The 20,049-nt window shown below is 34.9% G+C and overlaps 1 protein-coding gene across 3 annotated transcripts in view; it reads left to right on the top strand.

The window, feature by feature from the left end:
* The window catches only part of SWEETIE (HEAT repeat-containing protein), a 33,656-nt gene extending 14,167 nt beyond the window's left edge, over positions 1 to 19,489 (top strand). Inside the window, exons 16-48 of one of the 3 annotated variants that reach the window (XM_012222565.4) lie at positions 464 to 574; positions 726 to 893; positions 1,007 to 1,093; positions 1,301 to 1,394; positions 2,264 to 2,332; positions 2,427 to 2,549; positions 2,627 to 2,695; positions 2,851 to 2,955; positions 3,199 to 3,287; positions 5,120 to 5,276; positions 5,968 to 6,117; positions 6,330 to 6,379; positions 6,822 to 6,921; positions 7,008 to 7,064; positions 7,169 to 7,236; positions 8,480 to 8,573; positions 9,254 to 9,480; positions 10,065 to 10,206; positions 10,308 to 10,376; positions 11,666 to 11,722; positions 12,111 to 12,197; positions 12,288 to 12,416; positions 12,590 to 12,793; positions 12,922 to 13,377; positions 14,454 to 14,519; positions 15,118 to 15,215; positions 15,324 to 15,414; positions 15,588 to 15,732; positions 16,700 to 17,010; positions 17,103 to 17,237; positions 17,323 to 17,487; positions 17,584 to 17,709; positions 18,205 to 19,489. In XM_012222565.4, coding sequence (XP_012077955.1) covers positions 464 to 574; positions 726 to 893; positions 1,007 to 1,093; positions 1,301 to 1,394; positions 2,264 to 2,332; positions 2,427 to 2,549; positions 2,627 to 2,695; positions 2,851 to 2,955; positions 3,199 to 3,287; positions 5,120 to 5,276; positions 5,968 to 6,117; positions 6,330 to 6,379; positions 6,822 to 6,921; positions 7,008 to 7,064; positions 7,169 to 7,236; positions 8,480 to 8,573; positions 9,254 to 9,480; positions 10,065 to 10,206; positions 10,308 to 10,376; positions 11,666 to 11,722; positions 12,111 to 12,197; positions 12,288 to 12,416; positions 12,590 to 12,793; positions 12,922 to 13,377; positions 14,454 to 14,519; positions 15,118 to 15,215; positions 15,324 to 15,414; positions 15,588 to 15,732; positions 16,700 to 17,010; positions 17,103 to 17,237; positions 17,323 to 17,487; positions 17,584 to 17,709; positions 18,205 to 18,957 — 4,852 coding nt within the window. In that variant the 3' untranslated portion in view covers positions 18,958 to 19,489. Of the gene's footprint in view, positions 1 to 463; positions 575 to 725; positions 894 to 1,006; positions 1,094 to 1,300; positions 1,395 to 2,263; positions 2,333 to 2,426; positions 2,550 to 2,626; positions 2,696 to 2,850; positions 2,956 to 3,198; positions 3,288 to 5,119; positions 5,277 to 5,967; positions 6,118 to 6,329; positions 6,380 to 6,821; positions 6,922 to 7,007; positions 7,065 to 7,168; positions 7,237 to 8,479; positions 8,574 to 9,253; positions 9,481 to 10,064; positions 10,207 to 10,307; positions 10,377 to 11,665; positions 11,723 to 12,110; positions 12,198 to 12,287; positions 12,417 to 12,589; positions 12,794 to 12,921; positions 13,378 to 14,453; positions 14,520 to 15,117; positions 15,216 to 15,323; positions 15,415 to 15,587; positions 15,733 to 16,699; positions 17,011 to 17,082; positions 17,238 to 17,322; positions 17,488 to 17,583; positions 17,710 to 18,204 lie in introns of those variants that run through there. The other 2 variants (XR_016320671.1, XR_016320672.1) reach the window with 2 other exon arrangements.
* Positions 19,490 to 20,049: the final 560 nt, after the last annotated feature.

Here is a 20,049-nt window from a genome sequence, read left to right as displayed (position 1 = left end):
AGATTAGTGTTACCAAAGCTAAGCTTGGCAGTTTCCTGGATGCTTGGACGAGGCAAAATGGCGTCATAGTATTTTCTCTAGTTTTTATGTGAGTCAAGTTAATTGAGGGACTTTGTGCAAGCGCCTGATAAAAAATGCAAGGCACTTGCCTTAGCAATGAAGCTGTTTTGGGGCATGTAGATTTTGTAAAGAAATTATTATATTAGAAATTTACTTAACCAGCCTGTGTTTATTTTTAAAAAATTCCATATTTTTCTAAGGGCAATTTGGCTGTTAGTCTTTTTCTCTTCTCTACAAAAGTTAAGAAAAACCACTACTTTCTGGAAAGAGATTTGAATTTTATAATTCCATAATTTTCCTATTACTTGCTTTAACTTTGAATCAGGAATGTTGTTGTCGTGACCAAAGTCTTTCTCTATTTGGTGTTATCATTGACTTGGTATGTCCTTTTTGCCTTTTCTAGTGTGTGGTCTGCTGCTGTTGATGCAATTACAGCATTTATAAAATGCTTTATTTTGTACAATGCTGTGAACAACGGAATCCTACTTCAACCGGTGATGGTCTACCTCAGTAGGTACAGTTATATCGTGCCTTGCCCCCATCCATGCGGTGTTGAATGCTTTTGTTATTGTTCTTATTCTTCTTGCTCTTATTGTTACTGTTGCAACTTCAAAACAAAGTTTTGGTTCAAGTTATTGAAAATTTTTCTATATATTGGAAATCAGTGCTCTGTCCTATATACTGCACCTACAAAGCAAAGAACTACCAAATATTAAGCCAGCAATTGACATATTCATCATCAGAACGCTAATGGCTTATCAGTCACTACCAGATCCAATGGCTTATAAAAGTGACCATCCCCGGATTATCCAATTATGTACGGTTCCGTATAGGTAATCACTTCCTATATTTATGTTATCTTCGCATGCAAACTTTTATCTTCAAACGCATACATTTTGAGTCCTGCATGACTGATTTGTTTTTTCATGTTTGGTTATATAAAAAGGGATGCTCCTAGATGTGAGGAAAGCTCATGCTTGAGATTGCTGCTTGATAAAAGAGATGCATGGTTGGGTCCTTGGATTCCTGGAAGGTATCTATTTCTATTTCATTGATTGATTATTTTCTGTTTTGTAGTCTCTTTGTTCTGCACTATTAACATGCAGCTGACCCCATTTTGTTATAAATTTATCTGCTGTGCTCTTATTATTATTTCCTGTCCTCCACAGCTACAACCATTTATTTTGTCTCAATAATTTATTTTTCCGTCTAAAAGATTTCCTTTCATGTCTTCAATTAGAGATTGGTTTGAAGATGAACTTCGTGCTTTCCAAGGTGGAAAGGATGGCCTTGTGCCTTGTGTATGGGAGAATGAATCTTCAAGTTTTCCTCAGGTAGTAACTGCTTTTTCTTAGGTGATGTTTCTGGTCCTCAAAAACACAGTTGTTTGGCCTGTTGTCATTAGTCATCATTGGCATAATTATTAATCTGTTATTTGGAAACTTCCTTTTATTTCTTTTCGTCTACATTAAGGAATTTCACTCTTGACATATTCTCTTTTACCCTATATGAATTTTATCTTGGCCATTTGAAGACAACTGGATCATGCAAAATCTCTCTTCACTCTCTGTCTCTAAATTGAGTGCATCTTGATTATTCTAGTATTATAACTTTCTTCATTGATTTGAGGGTATTTTTGGTTCAGTCTTGGCCTCATTTTCTTTCCGTTTCCAACAGTTTTTCTAATTTTTCTTTAATTTTTTTGTTTAAATAAGAAGGGAAAAGAAATTTTATTTGGGATAAAATAATGAACATCTACAATGTGGAGGATATGGTATCTTCCCATAAGGCCCAACACACAAAACACAGATGTAAAGTGCCCAGAACGGATCTGATGTTCAATCAAGCTTAGTGACACTCAAGACACTTTTCTAAAGGCCCCTGAACCATGAAGCAGATGCCTATAGAGAAGCTCAAAGACCACCTTGTCCTAAAGTAAATTGAGGACAAGGTTTGGGTTTTAGTAATTCTTGCATTCCTTTCCACGCAGATACTCCATGATATTGCAAAGTGGTGACAAGCCTAAAGAAATTTAACATCTATTTTTGCCGCCAAAACCTCAGATTTTAAACAAAGAAAAGTGTACGGAGACTAACGTATTTAGAGTTGCATAGTTAGATGTTTCATTGTCATTGCTGTTATGCTGTTTCTCATCTTTAATTTACTGTAAAACTTATGCTGAAGAGTACCTTTGCTCTTGAAGCCGGAAACAATAAACAAGACATTGGTGAATCAGATGCTTCTCTGCTTTGGCATCATGTTTGCTTCTCAGGTATGGAGGTTGGATGTGTCTTCTACATTTCTAATGCAAATATTGGATGTATGACAACTATTGTTGTCCTTTTATTTTTTATGTTTTTGTACAGGATAGCGGAGGGATGCTTCTGCTTCTTGGAATGGTTGAGCAGTGTCTAAAAGCTGGAAAAAAGCAAACATGGCATGCAGCCAGTTTTACGAATATATGTGTTGGATTACTCGCTGGGTTGAAGGTACTTGTTGACTTCTTTGACCCACTTAAAGACCTGCATACAGTTTAACATTTTATTTGATTATATGTTCTTTTTAGGCTTTGATTGCTTCTCGTCCTCAACCTTTAGGATCCGAGATATTAAATCCAGCACAGGCTATATTTCAGGTACTGAGTTTTTAGTGGGTACCTTATTCTCCACGCTGTAATCTCTGTTCATTCTTCTCTAACAACATTTGTTTTCTAAAGCACAGAAACTTTACCAATCAAGTGTCTTGTTACCGCCACACTTTTTTTTTTCATATATTATTTAAATTTTACAGAGTATTCTGGCAGAGGGTGACATCTGTGCATCTCAACGTAGAGCATCATCGGAAGGTCTTGGTCTTTTAGCTCGCCTTGGGAATGATATTTTTACAGCCAGAATGGTTAGTTACAGCTATGATGTCTGTGCATCAGACTTGATCTATTTATTCAGTTGTAGTTATCATCTGAAGATGGTCGCATATTTCATTGAAGTTAAAATCTTATATTTTGGATCAAACTAAATACTACCTTTCCTGTTATGATAATGTTTGTACAACCTCTTACTGAGTTCCAGTATTTATTTGGTACTTCAGAGTTCTGACCTCCTCCCCCCCAATCTCTCTTTGTCATATGATGATAAATAGACTAGGTCGCTTCTTGGTGACCTTAATGCGGCAACAGATTCGAATTATGCTGGATCAATTGCTTTTGCACTTGGGTGCATTCATCGCAGGTGAACTATCAAATCCTGTTAATTTCGGCTCCCTTTTTCGACACAGATGCAAGCACACATTCCCAAGTTTTCTGAATTTCTGGTGGATATATTGGATGCTGTTGACTCTGTACATTCTTTGTAGTGGTGTGATTTAATGAAAAGTGACTGTATGGTTTCAAATTTTTGGCTGTTCAAGAAGAGTAATCAGTTTTCACATGCTAGGTTTATGGTCGAGAATCATGGTTATTTTCCATCTCTCTTTTATAATAAAATTAAAAAGATGCAATTTACATACTTGAAATCCTATAATTTTTTCAACCCAACTCAACTCAATGAAGCCTTGTTCCCAAATTTGGTAGAGTCTGCTATATGAATGAATTTTATTCCATTTGAGCCAAATTAGGACTAATTTTCAATAAATATAATGGTGTATTAGTTCTTTCTCTTATTTTTTGATCTCCTCCAACTTAAATGTACTCAACCTTCTATAATGGTGTGTCTGGTGTTCTATGATGCATTGCTCAATCATAGTTACCCTTATCACTAGAAATGTATTCATTCGTTTTTCAATCTATCTCTATATTTCTGCACATCCGTCTCAGCATCCTCCTTTTTGCTTGTTGATCTTGTTTACATAATAGCTGGTCAAGTCACTGTTCTGTAAAACTTTCCCCTTCATCTTAACTGTTTATATAACTTCCACCACATTTTTCCACTTCACCTATTTTGCTTTAATTCTATGGTTGACATCCTCCTTTCTCCAGTTGTTACTTTGTATAGTAAAGCCTAGGCATTTGAAATATATGTAACTAGCTAATCCCACTTAATTACTAGCCCTTCAATTGTCAAATTGCAGTGTGCATACTCTGTTTGGGTTCCAATTAACTCGGAAACCCTTAAATATTAGTGAAAATCTTAGAAGCAAGAAGGGGGATAGAAGCATACTGCATGGACAGAGGTGTACCAGGTTAAAGCTGGTGATGACAATTTTACCTGGATCTAAATGGCTGAATGAGTTTCCTGCTCAAAGAAATGGAAATTTCAATCATATGTTCTAATAAGTTCCACTATTCCTCTATTGTTGGGGAAGCTGATAAATGCACAACATATGTCTACACAATTGAATGTGGGTTCTATCCTGCGTCATTTGGTTGTTAGCTGTTGTTTATATTATTTGTTTTTTGTCTTTTTAGTTATGTAGGAGTATTCCTTCTCCTACACAGTATACACTCCCTTCTCTCTTTCTAAATAAAGCCTTTTCCTATATTAACAAACTTGCAGAGAATTGAAAAATAAATGTTTTAGATGAACCCGAAAACGTTTATCCATTAAGATTCTTTCAGAAAATTAGGGTTTATTAAGTGAATAACTAATCTAGCAATCACACAATCTGAACATCTTGCTCTTCGTTGATTGTCTAAATGCATGTACAGATAGATGTCTGCACGGATAGATGTATGCTTAGATAGTGAATAGAAGTAACCTACTGGTTGATGGTGAGAATTGTTATCATGGTTCAGATTAAAATATCTGGTCATCCCAAAGCTTATAGGGAGGTTGAGTTGGTGTATTTTGTAATTGAACAGATTTTCTTGGTCGAAAATTCGTGTAAGATAAGGATCATTTCTAAACCATATGGCATTACAATGGCGATGGGGAGCTATTATAATAGAGCTGGGTTCTTCATCATGGTTTTCTATTGGTGTCACTATTGAAATTGTGCTACAATAGTGTCACCTATATGAACTTTTCCGTATTACATATATTTTTGAATCTCCATGTGTCTTTTAAGCAAACCTCAGAAGTTTATTGTATTTTTATACTTACTTTTTAATTATGCTCACCTGCAGTGCAGGAGGAATGGCATTGTCAAGTTTGGTGCCTTCGACTGTGAGCTTAATATCATCGTTGGCTAAAAGTACAATTGCTGGTTTACAGATCTGGTCTTTGCATGGTCTTCTTTTGACCATTGAAGCTGCTGGTTTCTCATATGTATCTCATGTCCAGGTATTTGAACTTATTGTTTTTTCTCTAATTTCTGTTTGTGCTCCTTTTCACTGCCTACTAGTCATTTTCTTGAGCAATTTTATGTTATCAACCCCATCAGAACAAATCCTGTTTCAGATATTTGGGAATTTGTGTGCATGATGTCTTTCTGCTGCTGGTTCATTAAATTCATTTACATAGAGAAAATTGAGGCAAGTACTGTGCTTGCTGGGAAGGATAATATTCTTCTTTTTCTTATGATGTTTACATGTATGGACATAAATTATGAATTGTTTTTGACATGAACAAATTTGATTCAACCTGTTTCTCAAAATGAATGTACATGTCTGAATTCTTTTACCACTTAGGCTTGAGGCAATCTTTCAAAACTAGCCTTGTCAAGCATCAAGTGTATTGGTCAATCATCAATCTTGGTTCTGGCCTTTCTATTTCTCTAATGGCCAATGCTCTCTTTCTCTCTCTCTCTCTCTCTCTCTCTCTCTCTGACGAATTCTTCGTCAGAAAAACTTTAGGTTCAATAATTTTCCAATGGTAATGTATGCTTGGTGGCGATCTCAATGTATTGCAAAAAATTCTTTGGAATTTGTTATTTTTTCAGTTACCTTTCTTATTTGAGTTTGCCATACCACTCATTATGCTTTGATGTTATAATGTTATGTTTTTTCTCTTTTATTTTGTCTTTTATGTGCAGGCGACACTTCTCCTTGCTATGGACATTCTTTTGGCTGAAGAGAATGGATTAGTGGACCTTCAGCAAGGAGTGAGCCGCCTTATAAATGCTATTGTTGCTGTACTGGGTCCTGAACTTGCCCCTGGCAGCATTTTCTTTTCACGATGCAAGGTGATTCTTTCAGGCTCTGAACCTTGTACTAATCTTTGTTTTGACTTTCTGGCCTTTGGAAAACTTTGTTATCATCTATCTCTATATAAGTGAGTTTTTATGACACTTGGATATGTGATTATTTCATAGTACGAGATGAATTTTCTTGTTTTGATTTTTGGCACTCTAGTTCATGATAGTGGATTAATTCAGATGTTAAATTCTGTATCCAGTCTGTCATTGCAGAGATAAGCTCCTGGCAAGAAACTGCAACCTTGCTCGAGTATGTCAGCAAATTACTCATTCCTGTTTTACTTTTCTTTTTTTTATATTTTTTTCTGACACTTTCTGACCATAGCTTTTATTTTTCCTTCCTAATCTTTATGAAAGAAAATATACTCATAATTCCTGGGTTTATCACTTAAAGCTCCCAAGGTTTGATCAATTTACTGTTGTGGAAAGTTTTTTTTGTAAATGATCAATTTTTGCCTATAATCAGTTATGAGGTGCAGTTGTAGCTGGGTCAATTTTGGCCATTGTTCACTCATAATTGAAGTATATGTTATAATTGATTATTTGCAAAGAACAGCCATAGTTGTACATCCACATGAAGTCCAGGACTTCCAGAGGGATTAGTCAAATGTTCTTTCTTGTCCCTTCTTTTTTTTTTTTTTTTTTTTCTCTCTCTCTCAAGTTGATTATTTCATAATGTGTTTATTTGGTAGGAGTGTCCGTTTTACTCAACAACTTGTTCTTTTTGCCCCACAAGCTGTTTCTGTGCATTCTCATGTGCAAATTCTTATCTCGACTTTGTCCTCAAGACAGGTTTGTCTTTTATATCATGACAATTGTTCATAAATAATTGGCAATTTCCTCCTGTTCTTCTAATACAAGTTGTTCCGATGGAGTAGCCAACTTTACGGCACCTTGCTGTCTCCACGCTACGACATCTTATTGAGAAGGATCCGGTGAGTAGTTAAAGACATACTGTGTTCTATATCTCTTGTTCAGCTTCCAACCAACAAGCATGTTCCTAGGTGGCAGATGCTTGTGCTGATATTATGTGTAACAGGTTTCTGTCATTGATGAGAAAATAGAGGATAACTTGTTTCACATGCTAGACGAAGAAACTGATTCTGAGTAAGTCAATAATAACCTATGATGCCTTGGTGTTTGATTAGTTCATAGGGTGTAACATCCTTGAAAGTTGACATACTAAAAAATGGTATGTTTTGACATTTCTGTTTCCTTTCTTTTTTTTTAAGGTAAAATTGTGCATGTGCTCTTACCATTTCATCGCCGATACTTTTTACATGCTTGACATAGTAATTTTTATTGTCTCGATACATAAATTCACCTCTTGTACTTTTCACAAAAAACCTTGTGGCACTCTCAACTTTTACTTTGACCTATTGAACACTTCAACTCATAATCTTGGACCTATTAAACACTTTTTTTGGTCTATTGAAGCGTTAACTTGTAAAATTAGATCGATTAAACACTTATTGGATAATTAAAAAATATAAAATTATTGTTCCAAAAGTTGTATTAACCACATATTAAATCAATATTTTGTATGTAAAAGCCAAAAACTTAAAGTTGGTTATTTTTAGTGTAAGTAGGTGTGAGATTATTACAAAAAATGAAGTTCAGGGTGCCATAAGGTCGATTTTAAAATTCAGGGTGCCACAAGGTTTTTTTGTCAAAGTTCATGGGTTAAATTATATATTCGACCAATTTTTATTTTTCTCCTTCACTTATGTTTGTGAATTATTCGGATTAGCCTGCGTTACCATTCTTCCATCTCCAATCTACCACTAGTCCTTGGCCATGTTTTCTGTTAGCTCACAGCTGAGTCAAAACTACTCTGACAGAGGAAGCAGCTCTGACATAAGCGATTGGAAGATCTGATCTTTCTTTGAAGACCGGTCCGATTGATACCCTTTGTTTGAAGGATAGCATTGTCACTTGCTCCTACATAGACATGAAAGGGTGTTGTTAGATTGCTTGGATATTTAAATTAAAATAAAAAAATGGAAGATAACCATATTAATTTTACAAGATCATCAAATGTTGCTAACATGAACAGTCAGATATTTTGGTATGAATCATCTTTCGGTCTTATAGATAGAATCATAGAAGTAATAGTGCTCTGGCCTAATTACTGTTGGATTTTTCAGATAGAATAAGTTGTTAATAGTATCTTTGTTGTTATCTTTAATTTTCAATATAAAGTGAATCAAATCTCACTTAAACATTCTGAAGGCTTTGCCAAGACTTGCTATTAGGGTTCATATTATATTTGGAGAGGGGGAGGGAGAGCATTTGATTTAGTATTTTATCTTTTCCATTACTAAATTTTGAATTGCTTTCACTCTTTTAGGATTGGTAATCTGATACGTGCTACAATTATGCGATTGCTGTTTGCATCATGCCCTTCACGTCCATCTCACTGGATATTGATATGTCATAAAATGGTAAGCTCCTTGATCCACGAGAATTGACAACTTGATATAGAATTCATCAGAAAACATACCAAACAATTATATAAACTTTTGCTTTAAGAAACTTAAAGCGAACTGAGAAGAAATAGATGGAAAACCTCACTTCCGCCTCTATGAGCGTTGAACCCTACTTTTGAGATTTCTTGAATCGGTTCTATTATATGCAGCCAAATTTTGGGTTTTTCATGGCCTGGTAAGGTTCTCCCTAACCTGTTATTAAATGTAAATATACATAAAAATATGACTATCTTGATGGCGTTGTCCTTAGAGTTTTTTTTAGTATGCTTTCTGTTTTCAAATTTGGGATGGTGGAAACTTTAGCTTGATCAGTGGTGTGTTGTGGGGGGCTTCAAAGGGCATGCAGCTGTCACTCTTTGCAGTGGTCAGATTGTGAGGCTCATCTGAAGCCTTTTAGATACATAAAAGCTTATTGAAGCTTTGATTCATGTGATTCAGGATTAGATCCAATTTACGGCATATAGCAAGACAAAGAATGGAAGAATAATTGCATTGCTGTATTGCTGTTTTCAATGTAGAGGCCTACTTATCACTCATGCTCATTTTTGGGCATTGGAACATTGGGACGGTGTTTGAAATATGTTTTCCATAAAAACAAGAGAGCTAGTTGAAAGAGTTCTTTAAACCTTGTTCAGGTTCTCGCTACATCAGTAGGACGTGATGCTGAAGCCAATAATGACACTGCAAATCATCATCTTAATCGTCCAGACAGTGACTCTAGTTTGAACTTTGGAGAAGATGATGAAAATATGGTCTCTGGCTCTAAGGGCATGCCGGTGCAAGATTATGCTTATGAAGCTTCCACTGTTAATCCTAGCAGAGATAAGCACCTAAGATATCGAACAAGAGTTTTTGCTGCTGAGTAAGTCCTTTTCTTTTTCCAATACACTTTCCATTAAGCTATAATGTATGTTCTTTCAGTGAGTTCCCTCTCTCCCTATTATGTTAACTTCTTGCCAAAATTATCTTTAATCAAATTAATTGGTTATATTTACTAAATTACCTCTGCAGTTTATCATTATGTATATGGCTCATAAAATGTTTAGTTGGACTTCTGAATGATTTATAACCTCTAAAACTGAGACGTGATTCTCATTCTTGATTTAATGATGTCGTCTCTAAGTGAGTGATAACTCATAAGTACAGTATGAAATGAGGAAACATATGGCAACGTAGATTGTTGGTCTGATTAGCTTGTCATTTCGATTGTAAATGCTAAATTTGTTTTTGTGTGTGTATCTCTAATGTGGATTTGAGGGAGTGATATGAAAGGGTATGTGTGAACAGTTGCACACCTGAAGTGGTGGTTGACCTGAGTGGTTGCTTTGGCTTAAAGTATTGCTCATCTATTCTTTCCCAAGTGTCGGTCACTAATTTGACCAAAATTTGATGATTAACTTGTTTTCTTTCATCATCTTAATTTACCTAATTAAGTAATCGGTTTAGGTGTTTGAGTCATGTACCTACTGCTGTGGGTACAAATCCAGCTCACTTTGACCTCTCTTTGGCAAGAAAAAGACAAGCAGGAGTAATTTCTGGAGATTGGCTGGTCCTCCATGTACAAGAGCTTATTTCATTGGCTTATCAGGTTCTCAGCTAAGAATTTGGCCATTATCTTAGTTCAAGTAAATGTCAAGTTGTGAAATATAGATTAGAACTGACATCTTTTTCATTTCCCATATGTCATAGATAAGCACGATTCAGTTTGAAAACATGCGACCAATCGGTGTGGAGCTGCTTAGCACCATTGTGGATAAGGTAGATTTCTGCAAGAAAAATCTGTTACTACAGAACTTATTATTTATTGTTTCTGTTCATTATTTATTGATTTTTTTGTAGTAACTTCTCTTTGCACCAGTTAGTGGAATGGAGTTGGTAATTGATACACATTTCCAGTTCTAACTTCCCTGCTCCACCTTTCCTAATGAAAATAAGCAGACACCATAACGTTATTTACTCAGTGAGTGGTTTTGCTACAAGTAAGAAAATTGAGATCATAGGCGAGTTTCTTGTGAAGTTCTTTTATGACCCTAGTTATGTTCATAAACGTTCATCGTATCACACTGCAGAAATGTTATTTTTTCAGTTAGTAGTATAACAAAATTGCTTAGTCGGATTTTATAGGTGAGTTTCTCATGAAGTTCTTTTATGACTCTAGTTATGTTTTATGTCCCCAGTTATATTCACTAAAACACTTTACGAGACTTGCAACTATACTAGTTTTGGAAGAGTATTCAGATAGGTGGGCAGAATTTTTTCAGGATTGTTACAGATTAACAGGGGATGGAGACAAAATGTGTTATTTCTTGTGGGAAGGAAAGACTAGAGAGCATGCTTTGGCCAAATAAGAATGCAAAATTGCTTATTACCTGAGTGCAGGGGAGGCAATTTGAACTGGAATGAATTTCTTTGTCCATGCATTTTGAAGTTGGAGGATGGAATCAGTAAAGGCTTCTTGACTTTTCTTAAGGCTTAAACTAAGTAACCAGGGACTTCTTGTCTTATTCTAGAGAATTATTAAACAATGGTAAAATTTAGGTGAATTTGCAATTTTTTATATTATGCTTCAGCAAGGTTGTTTTACAGGAAGAACATTTCTTGTGGGTCCACCAGTATTTCCTCTCTGCTGAATCTATCATTCATTCCCTTTTGTTAAACTTATGAAAATTGGATAACTGGAAAAAGTATATTCAAGTGTTTTTCAAATGTACAATTTCAGAAGATTCTTTGCTTTACTCATGAGATTTGTCTATGTTTCCACTGTTGTTATGGTGGTTTGTGTTATTGGTTGACAGGTTGATGGGATGAGTACAATAGGTTTTTAGGACAAGGAAAATAATATAATTTTCTGGAATGATGCCTTGTTGTTGTACTTCTACTTCAAGATTCTGAGACCAACCAAAATTTCAGCTGTGTTGGTTTTGCCACAAAAGCATCAAAATTAAATAGATTAGTCATAATCTGTTGGTTCTTTTACATTCTCTGCTTGATACTTGCGGTGTTTTCTTACTGTAATTTGTTCCTTATTTGTTCTTTTTGAAACACAGTTTGAAACAACACCTGATCCAGAGCTTCCGGGACACCTTCTTCTTGAACAGTACCAGGTACTTTGATGGCCTAGTTTCCAAACCTGATCAGGATATTCACCTGCTAATGCCTGTTCAAATATTGTGCTAAATGCTAATTGATGCAAAGGCTTTAGTAGTTGCATAAAGTATATCAAGTTAAAGGAAGAAAAGAAAAAAAAAATGTTTTTAGCGTTTTTATTAATGACTGTCTTCATTATGGAAGCAAATGAATTTCAACAAGAAATTTTACAGCATCACCGCCGAATAATTGTAATATTTATCAGGTCAGTTTTTATTAAGATGGTACATAAACATAAAATTCCTTTCATGTTTACATGCAGACACATATGTTTTGTGTGTATCTGGTTGAGTGACTACAAATTCCCCAACATATCTTGAGCAATTTAGGTTTTCTGGCATGTAGGCTCAACTAATATCTGCTATTCGAACCGCATTAGATGCATCCTCTGGACCTATTCTTCTGGAGGCAGGGTTGCAGTTGGCTACTAAGGTTTGAAGTGCACAAATATGGTTTTTATTCTTAAAACAGTTTCCAACAGCCGCACGTAGATATAGATGAATTGACTTCTTGGCTTTTCAGATAATGACAAGTGGAGTTCTGGGTGGTGATCAAGTTGCAGTTAAACGCATATTTTCATTAATTAGTCGGCCACTGAATGAGTTTAAAGATGTTTATTATCCTTCATTTGCAGAATGGGTCTCTTGCAAGGTATCTTCTACTTTGAATAGGTTTCAGGGGGCAGGGAGGAGAGATGGGGTATAATGGAAAGGGCTGTGATTCTATTTAGACATTTTAAGAGAGCATACTTGCTGTTTACGTTCTTTTTACTCAAACTTCTTCTATTAGGAGAGAATTGTACTAACTTCTTCAATATGAAATAGATCAAGATAAGACTTCTGGCTGCTCATGCCTCTCTCAAATGTTACACATTCGCATTCTTGAGGAGACATCACAGTGGAGTTCCAGATGAGTACCTTGCGTTATTACCTTTGTTCTCAAAGAGTTCAAGTACTCTGGGGAAGTACTGGATTGGTGTTCTTAAGGACTATAGTTATATTTGCTTGCGATTGAATCTCAAGAAAAATGTAAGCTTTAAAAATTTGAGATCTGTTTGAATTTTTACTTGTGGACTATTATACTGTTTCATCTAGTGTCTATTCTTGTTTCCTGCTGCTGCGAGAAAACCTACTGAGTAATGTCTCTCATCGTACAGTGGAAGCCACTCCTTGATGGAATTCAATCGCCTCTAGTTTCGTCAAGATTGCTTCCTAGTTTAGAAGAAGCTTGGCCAGTGATTTTGCAAGCACTTGCATTGGATGCAATTCCTTCAAATGTAGATGGGAGTTTTAAGATAGCTGTTGAAAATGCATCGAGAAATAGTTTAATATCTGGTTATAGCATGGTTGAATTGGAATTGGAGGAATATCAATTTCTATGGGGTTTTGCTCTGCTTGTTCTATTTCAGCAACAACACCCAGCAATAAATAAACAAATAATACCGTTAAGCACCGCTAAAGTTCAATATGGTGGAGATTCACCAATTGAAGAAGCAAATCCTATAGTATTGAAATCATATGAAATTGTGCTACCTGTTTTCCAGTTCCTATCATCAGAGAGATTTTTCACTGCTGAATTTCTCACCACAGATGTTTGCCAAGAGCTGCTGCAGGTATTGATCTGCCTCTGTTCCTTCTTACAGCTGTATAAAAAAATTGTTTGCTCTGTTTTTTATGTTCTCTTTTCTGTACCTAGTAAGAAGAATTTGTGGAATCATTCACTCGGTCCTAACAGCAGAAATTTTATGCGGCACACATTTTGAAAACTACAATGTAAATAAAACAAAAGGAACGCTTTCTGTTGTTGATGCATCTTAGTTCCTAACTCCATTTTTCTTGTTAATTTTGAGTGGGCTACAGCCTTATGTGACCAATTTCCAACAATGTTTTTGCCATGGTAAGACTCTTAGTACCATTAGTTATAATGCAACATGGTGAAAATTTAATTGTGCTATAATCATCAATTTCAGAAAGAAAAAAAAAGTTAATTTTTTGTTACTTATAATATTTTTTCTCTTTTAAGAATATAATCTTTCAAAAATTCTAAAGTAGAAATTTGAAATGTGATTTTTACATACATGCGTTTTATTTATGCTTATGATAACTGAAAAAGAAACATGCTTTTTACTGAATTTCCTGCAATAATATTGAATCATATTTTATTTGCACTGATTGAGCCTAACTTAATAAAAAGAAATTGTAAACATCATATGCTAATCTCTTAAAAAGTTCGAACTCCCTCCAACTTGTACAGTCTTTGCGAATGTATTTCTCTTAAGAAGCTTAAAATAAATCATTTTCTTGATATTTTATGGAACGTTATCTAAATATTTTCTTGGCTGTATCTAGCCTGCAACTTCTCTTCTGATTATTAACATAAATACAGATCTAAATTTGTCTTGTTTGTGGCAACTTGGCGTCATATATCCCTCATGAGGAAGACTTAAGTTTTCTGTTCAGTTATAGCTGTATTGTTTGCATATCTTGAAATTTTTTTTTTCTTTTTTTGGCATCACAATAGAATCATGCATAAGATGTGATGCATTTAGTCCATCACAAAGTATTGCCATTATAAGCCATGCACTTTTACCTTAGTATGATGCTAAGATGACTTCCTTCTTTTGTTCAGTATTGGTGGCTGTGTTCCTTACAACACTATTAAAGCATTTATCATATTGAACCAATGCAGGTTTTCTCATATTGCATGTACATGGATAATTCTTGGAATAGTCTTGCCATATCGGTTCTATCACAGGTATTAAATTAACTCAGTTTTCTTTCCGTAGTTTCTGATTAAGTGGAAAATAATAGTAACATTGTTGCAGTGTGTAGAACCATGCGTTTTATAGCCAAGAATTATATGTTCTAGACATAACATGCGGACATATTCTCTTTGGTGGTTGAAATCTGAATAAATCCATTGCAACAAGTGTCATTGGCCACATAATTTACAAAAACTGGATATTGTAATATTTTGTCTATGTGACTGCTTAATGATATTTTGTTCCTGGTAAACTGCAAATTCATACTTACATAATTTAAATGCATATTGATAAATTGAATGTTGGATGGTCAATAGTACATTGTAGTGTACTCCATATCCTATAGTGAGATATTTAGCACTTACACTAGCCAAAGTTGATTGTTAATCCAATATCCTATTCTAGTTTCCTGAATTGATCAGCATTATATTCTGATTGGTCACTTGTGTCAATGAATTTTATATCAATTTTGCAGCAAAAAATTGCTGACTTGTAGTTGGATATCTGTTGGGGGTATTTGCATGATTATGAAATGCTTTATCATGTTTCACGCACATGATCTGAATTCAGGAAATGTATTTTTCCAAACAGATTGTGAAGAATTGCCCTGATGACTTTCTTGAAGCTGAAAATTTCAGTTATCTGGCTGTAGAGCTTCTCATGGCTTATATCTTCAATGTTTTACAGAGGTCACAGATTTTATCATTGATACTGAAATTAATTTAAAAAGAAATTTTAGATTGGGTGCGTCCCTTAAAATACTGTTGGCTAATAATTCCCTACTTTTTGGTGCTCAGCACTGATGTATCTGATCACCCCAACTGGGAGGACTTGGTATCTCCACTATTTATCACTGCGATGACAATTGTGCAGCGTTTTGAGCCAACGGTGAGTCAGGTTTAACTGGTTCATATTCTTCTGATGTCTTTATTGGTTGATCTTTATGGTACATTATATTTCTCTTTCAGAATTTTACTAATCAAGAATATTCACTTATTATCTTCTGTTATCATTATTATCATCTTAAACTGTTAACTTAATTGTCTTTGACTTGTCTTAAGATACAGAAGAAATTAAAGTCTCTCGTGTTGGCCTTTCTGTTAGTTGGTTACAAGTGCATCTGTGAAGCTTCAAGTGAAGTATGCTTTTCAATAGTTAATGATTTTGTAAGGTGCATCAGCCCCTTGATGAAGGAATTTACTGATGGTGAGAACTTCTTGTTGCGAGTTCATTCTTTGCTGACTAATTGTAAGGGACCTCATATCAATTCAACATTGAAAGATTTTTCATGTGTCCACTCTTTGGTTTTGATGTGACACATGACATAACCCCTTGTGTTTCACTCCATTTGCATTGCTTTGTTTGATGAAATCAACTGAGAATGTAAATTTCAATCCTAAAGCAACATTTCTTTGATGATTTCACGTTGCATAAATGTGTGGTGGTAAATAAAAACTAAATCTAGTCAAATTTAACAATTTTTTCTTTCTAATAGGTCCAATGAACTTAACTGAAAAGAAAATGGATGCCATTGTTATGCAGAAAAGCAATGGGGGAAAAATCAAACCATTTTGTTTGTGGCCTTGGGAGGATTGTTATGCAAATCCTCTTTTCCCTTGACAACTTTAGGTCTTCAAAATTTTTCTACACCAAATACTTGGATGATAAGATTTCTTCTATATCTAGTCATATATTGATGTAAAATACATCACATTAAGAGTGTATAACTAACAAGAGGCACTATTCAGTTATTAGTTTCCACCTTTTGATGTATATGAAGGTGGCACCTTTCTTGATTGGCTAAATTCTCGTTCAGTTAGTGCATAATTTGATACAATTATAACAAAATAATAAAAGAAGAAGGCTGATCTCGGGGTCCCACAGAAGTGGGATGAAATTTTTTGAGATAGCACCCCCTTGCATCATTTTCCTAGAAGTGGCAGATTTAAACAGTCAAATTTTCACCTTTGGGTTGCAAGCTCATTACTTTTGCCAGTGCACCAAGAAATGTCCTGGATGTTTTTACTGTTATTGCGCCAGCAGATAAAATGCTTAGCAAATGCAAAACTGATAATATGGAACAATATTATCTTACTTGTTCCAATGTGTTATCCTATAATAATTAACTAAAATTTGTAGCATACAATAAAGTGCTTTTGATTTTATATTGTAGATTCTGCGGAACATGGAAATGATCGCAATTCCCATCTAAGAGCAATCCTTGGAAGCTGCCTGAATTTGATTGCTGACTTGATTGAGGACTGTATGAAGGGCATTCATTTTCTGGACAATAAAAGATCCAACTTACAGAAGCTGCTGCAATTAAAGCTTTCTTTCTCTCTGGAACAAACAATGTCATTGGCCAAGTTAGCTTGTCAAATTAAATGTGCTGCAGAAACCGAAAGTAGTAACTCCTTCTGTTTTACTATGTTCAAATGCTTCTGTAGAAATTTCCAAATCATGCTATCTGACTCAAATCTACAAGTAAGCTGATCTTGATATATTTGTATCTATGCTTTGCCCTGTTTTGTTTGCCAATCACTGAAAGGTATCTAGGTAAACTTTTATGTGTACAGGTTCAAGCAACTGGATTGCAAGTGCTCAAGACTACACTACAACAGAGCACTAACATAGAAGACATTAATTTCATCATATTCTTTTGTGGAGAGCTTGTTACAGATTTCTTAACCATGATTCAGACTTTGTTGAAGGTTTTCTATGAATTGCTTTGTTCTATGACCCTGCTTTTGATTAATGTTGTTGTTTTGAATAAGTCATATTTTGCTATGGTAACAGAAACCTGTGAGCAAAGAATCGGTGGCTGTTGCTGGTGAGTGCTTGAGATTCCTAGCACTTCTGCAAACGCTTTCCAAAGATTCTGAATGTCAGAGAGGTTTTATGTGTCTGCTTCTCAATGCCATTCTCATGGTCTTCTTCGCGTCAGAGGATAATTCTTCACAGGTTGATATTTGTTGATACTCCCCCTTAATCAAACAATGTTAGCCACAGTTTTTCCTCCTTAATAAACATTTGTTTTACTATGCAATTAAATATCAGGAGGTCATTGATTTAAGAAGCACTGCTGTAAGGCTTCTTTCTCATCTTGCTCAAGTTCCTTCCTTAGCAGTTCACTTCAAGGATGTCTTGTTATCAATGCCCACGGCACATAGGCAGCAACTTCAGGTTCTTTCTCACTATATTTCTTGCTAATTGCTATATCTCTTTATAAGCATCTAGAGTTTGAACTCTGAAAAAAAAAAAAAAAAAAAACAAGTAATCATGTTTTTAAGCTTTGTCACAGGCAGCAACTTCAGGTTCTTTCTCGCTACATTTCTTGCTAATTGCTATATCTCCTTATAAGCATCTAGAGTTTGAACTCTGCAAAAAAAAAAAAAAAAAAAAAAAAAAAAAAAAAAAACATGTTCTTAAGCTTTGTCACATTGTGTTGATAGGTGCTGTTTATTATCACCATCACATTTGTTCATCATCAAATAGAATAAAACTTGTTTCATCAGGAGCTATATCTGTTACATGCATCTGTTAATCACTGAATTATTATTATTTAGGAGGTATTCTACTTTTGCTTGATGAATGCTCCTGCTGTTGATATATACTGTAGTTTTCAATTCAGTGCTTAACTAGGAATTTTCCGTTTTGGCTGCTCATTCTCTACTTCAGGGGGTCATTCGTGCCTCAGTAGTTCAAGATCACAATGTGATGTCAGCAAAACCTACAACACCTTTAGAAATAAAATTACCAGTGCCAAAAGATACCCGACCATTGCCCGCCCCTACACTGCCAATAGAGGATGTTAGAGAGAGAAATTCTGCCACATCAGCAGCTTCTGTTAACTCTGATAATGACAATATAAATGAGGAACAAGATGATGAAGATGACTGGGATGCTTTTCAGTCTTTCCCTGCCTCTACAAATGCAACTGGAAAGGGTTCTGAAGCTCAGAGTGATGCAGAAGAACGTGAACTGGTTGAAAAATCTTTGGAAATCAAATCAGGAATCGATGACAATCAGGAGTTCTCTACATCACAGCCTATAAAAGATGATTCAGAGGTAGGGGAGCATCTAGAAGCTGGCAATATGGAAGTAATTTCTGTTATCCCTGCGGATGATGACAATATGGAAGGACCCCATGATTTACAATTTACGAATGATGTCTCTGCGCTGTCAAAGGATAAACATCATAAAAGAGAGGAGGAAGTGGAGCCAATCCAAGAGAGTGAAAGGGGAACAGAATCAAGCCAAGGAAATATTAGGATCTCATCTGATCTTCAATTTATTGGAGATTTAGAAGGTTCGAATCGAGTGAATTTAGCGGATGATAATGAAGAGAGAAAGGGGAACTTAGGTGATGATAATGATCTTCAACCTGTTGAAGGCAGGGGATCAGTTGAAGTGAGCATAGATGAGGATTGATTCTTTGGATATTAAAAATGATTTTCCAGTAACATCTGATGCATCCCCAGCAAAACCTTCCAATAGTGAAAGCTAGCAGGAAGCTAGATTAGTAGGCCTAGAGGGAAAAACACATTGGAATCAAAGATGCAGAAAACAAAACAATGCATGAGAATTAGAGCAATCAAACTGGTGTCAATTTGAAAAAATCATTAAAAGGTCAAGAAAAGGGAGAAATAGACATTGAAACTATTAGAGAACAGCATAATGAAGCTGACGAGCATATGATAGACTGAATAGTTGCTGAAAACTAGAGCAATGATCGACAACAGTAGAGACCGACTGTTTTCAGTTTGCCAAAATAGCCAAGTCGCCCTTAAACTAGAACCAGTTTTGTTAGATAGAGCGCGTATTTTCCTTGTAAGATAAATTCATTTCTAAACACAAATATTTACTTGTAGCGTAATGTTTTTTTTTTTTTTTGCAGCGTGTACATTTCCATATTATAATGTTTTTTTTTTTTTTTAAATCATCAAAGAGCGATTAATTGTTATTCAGGCAGTTTATATTGTTGGTTACATGCTTTAATGTTTTGGATGGATGTGGCCCGGACCAGCAACTGAATTTTACCTAAAAATACTGAAGGTATGGTATCAGATGTGATATGAGTGCTATTGTTCTGTCTATGGTGCAAGTGATGAATGCAAATCAGACAGGTCATACTTTTTATTTGTTTGGTGTAGGCTAAGGGCTACTTTGGCTTACGGAATGGAATAAGAGAAAAATAGAATAACCAATATATGCAATGGGCAATGGGATAATTATTCTTTATTTTTTATAAACTGTGTTTTATAAATTTTTAAATATTTAGTACAAGTAATAAGTTATATATATACATATCTTCAATAAAATCTTGAGATGATGAAATTGTTGTTTTACAACAATTTTTCCGTTTCCAAATTCGAACAAAAGAAAAAATAGTTATTTTTTATTCTTGTTGTGTATTTTATTTTACTTTTGTTGTATTCCTTTGCGTTGGATCGGGTAGTTTTTGAGACTTTAAGATTATTTCACATTTAAGCTTGAAAGTTAAAGAGAACTACTTTGTTCTTA

Source organism: Jatropha curcas, chromosome 4 (assembly GCF_041381405.1).
Source record: "Jatropha curcas cultivar XTBG-Jc1 chromosome 4, XTBG_Jcur_1.0, whole genome shotgun sequence".
Lineage (NCBI taxonomy): Eukaryota > Viridiplantae > Streptophyta > Magnoliopsida > Malpighiales > Euphorbiaceae > Jatropha > Jatropha curcas.
The sequence above is the reverse complement of the archived record's forward strand: the minus strand, read 5'-3'. Positions and strand labels throughout refer to the sequence as shown.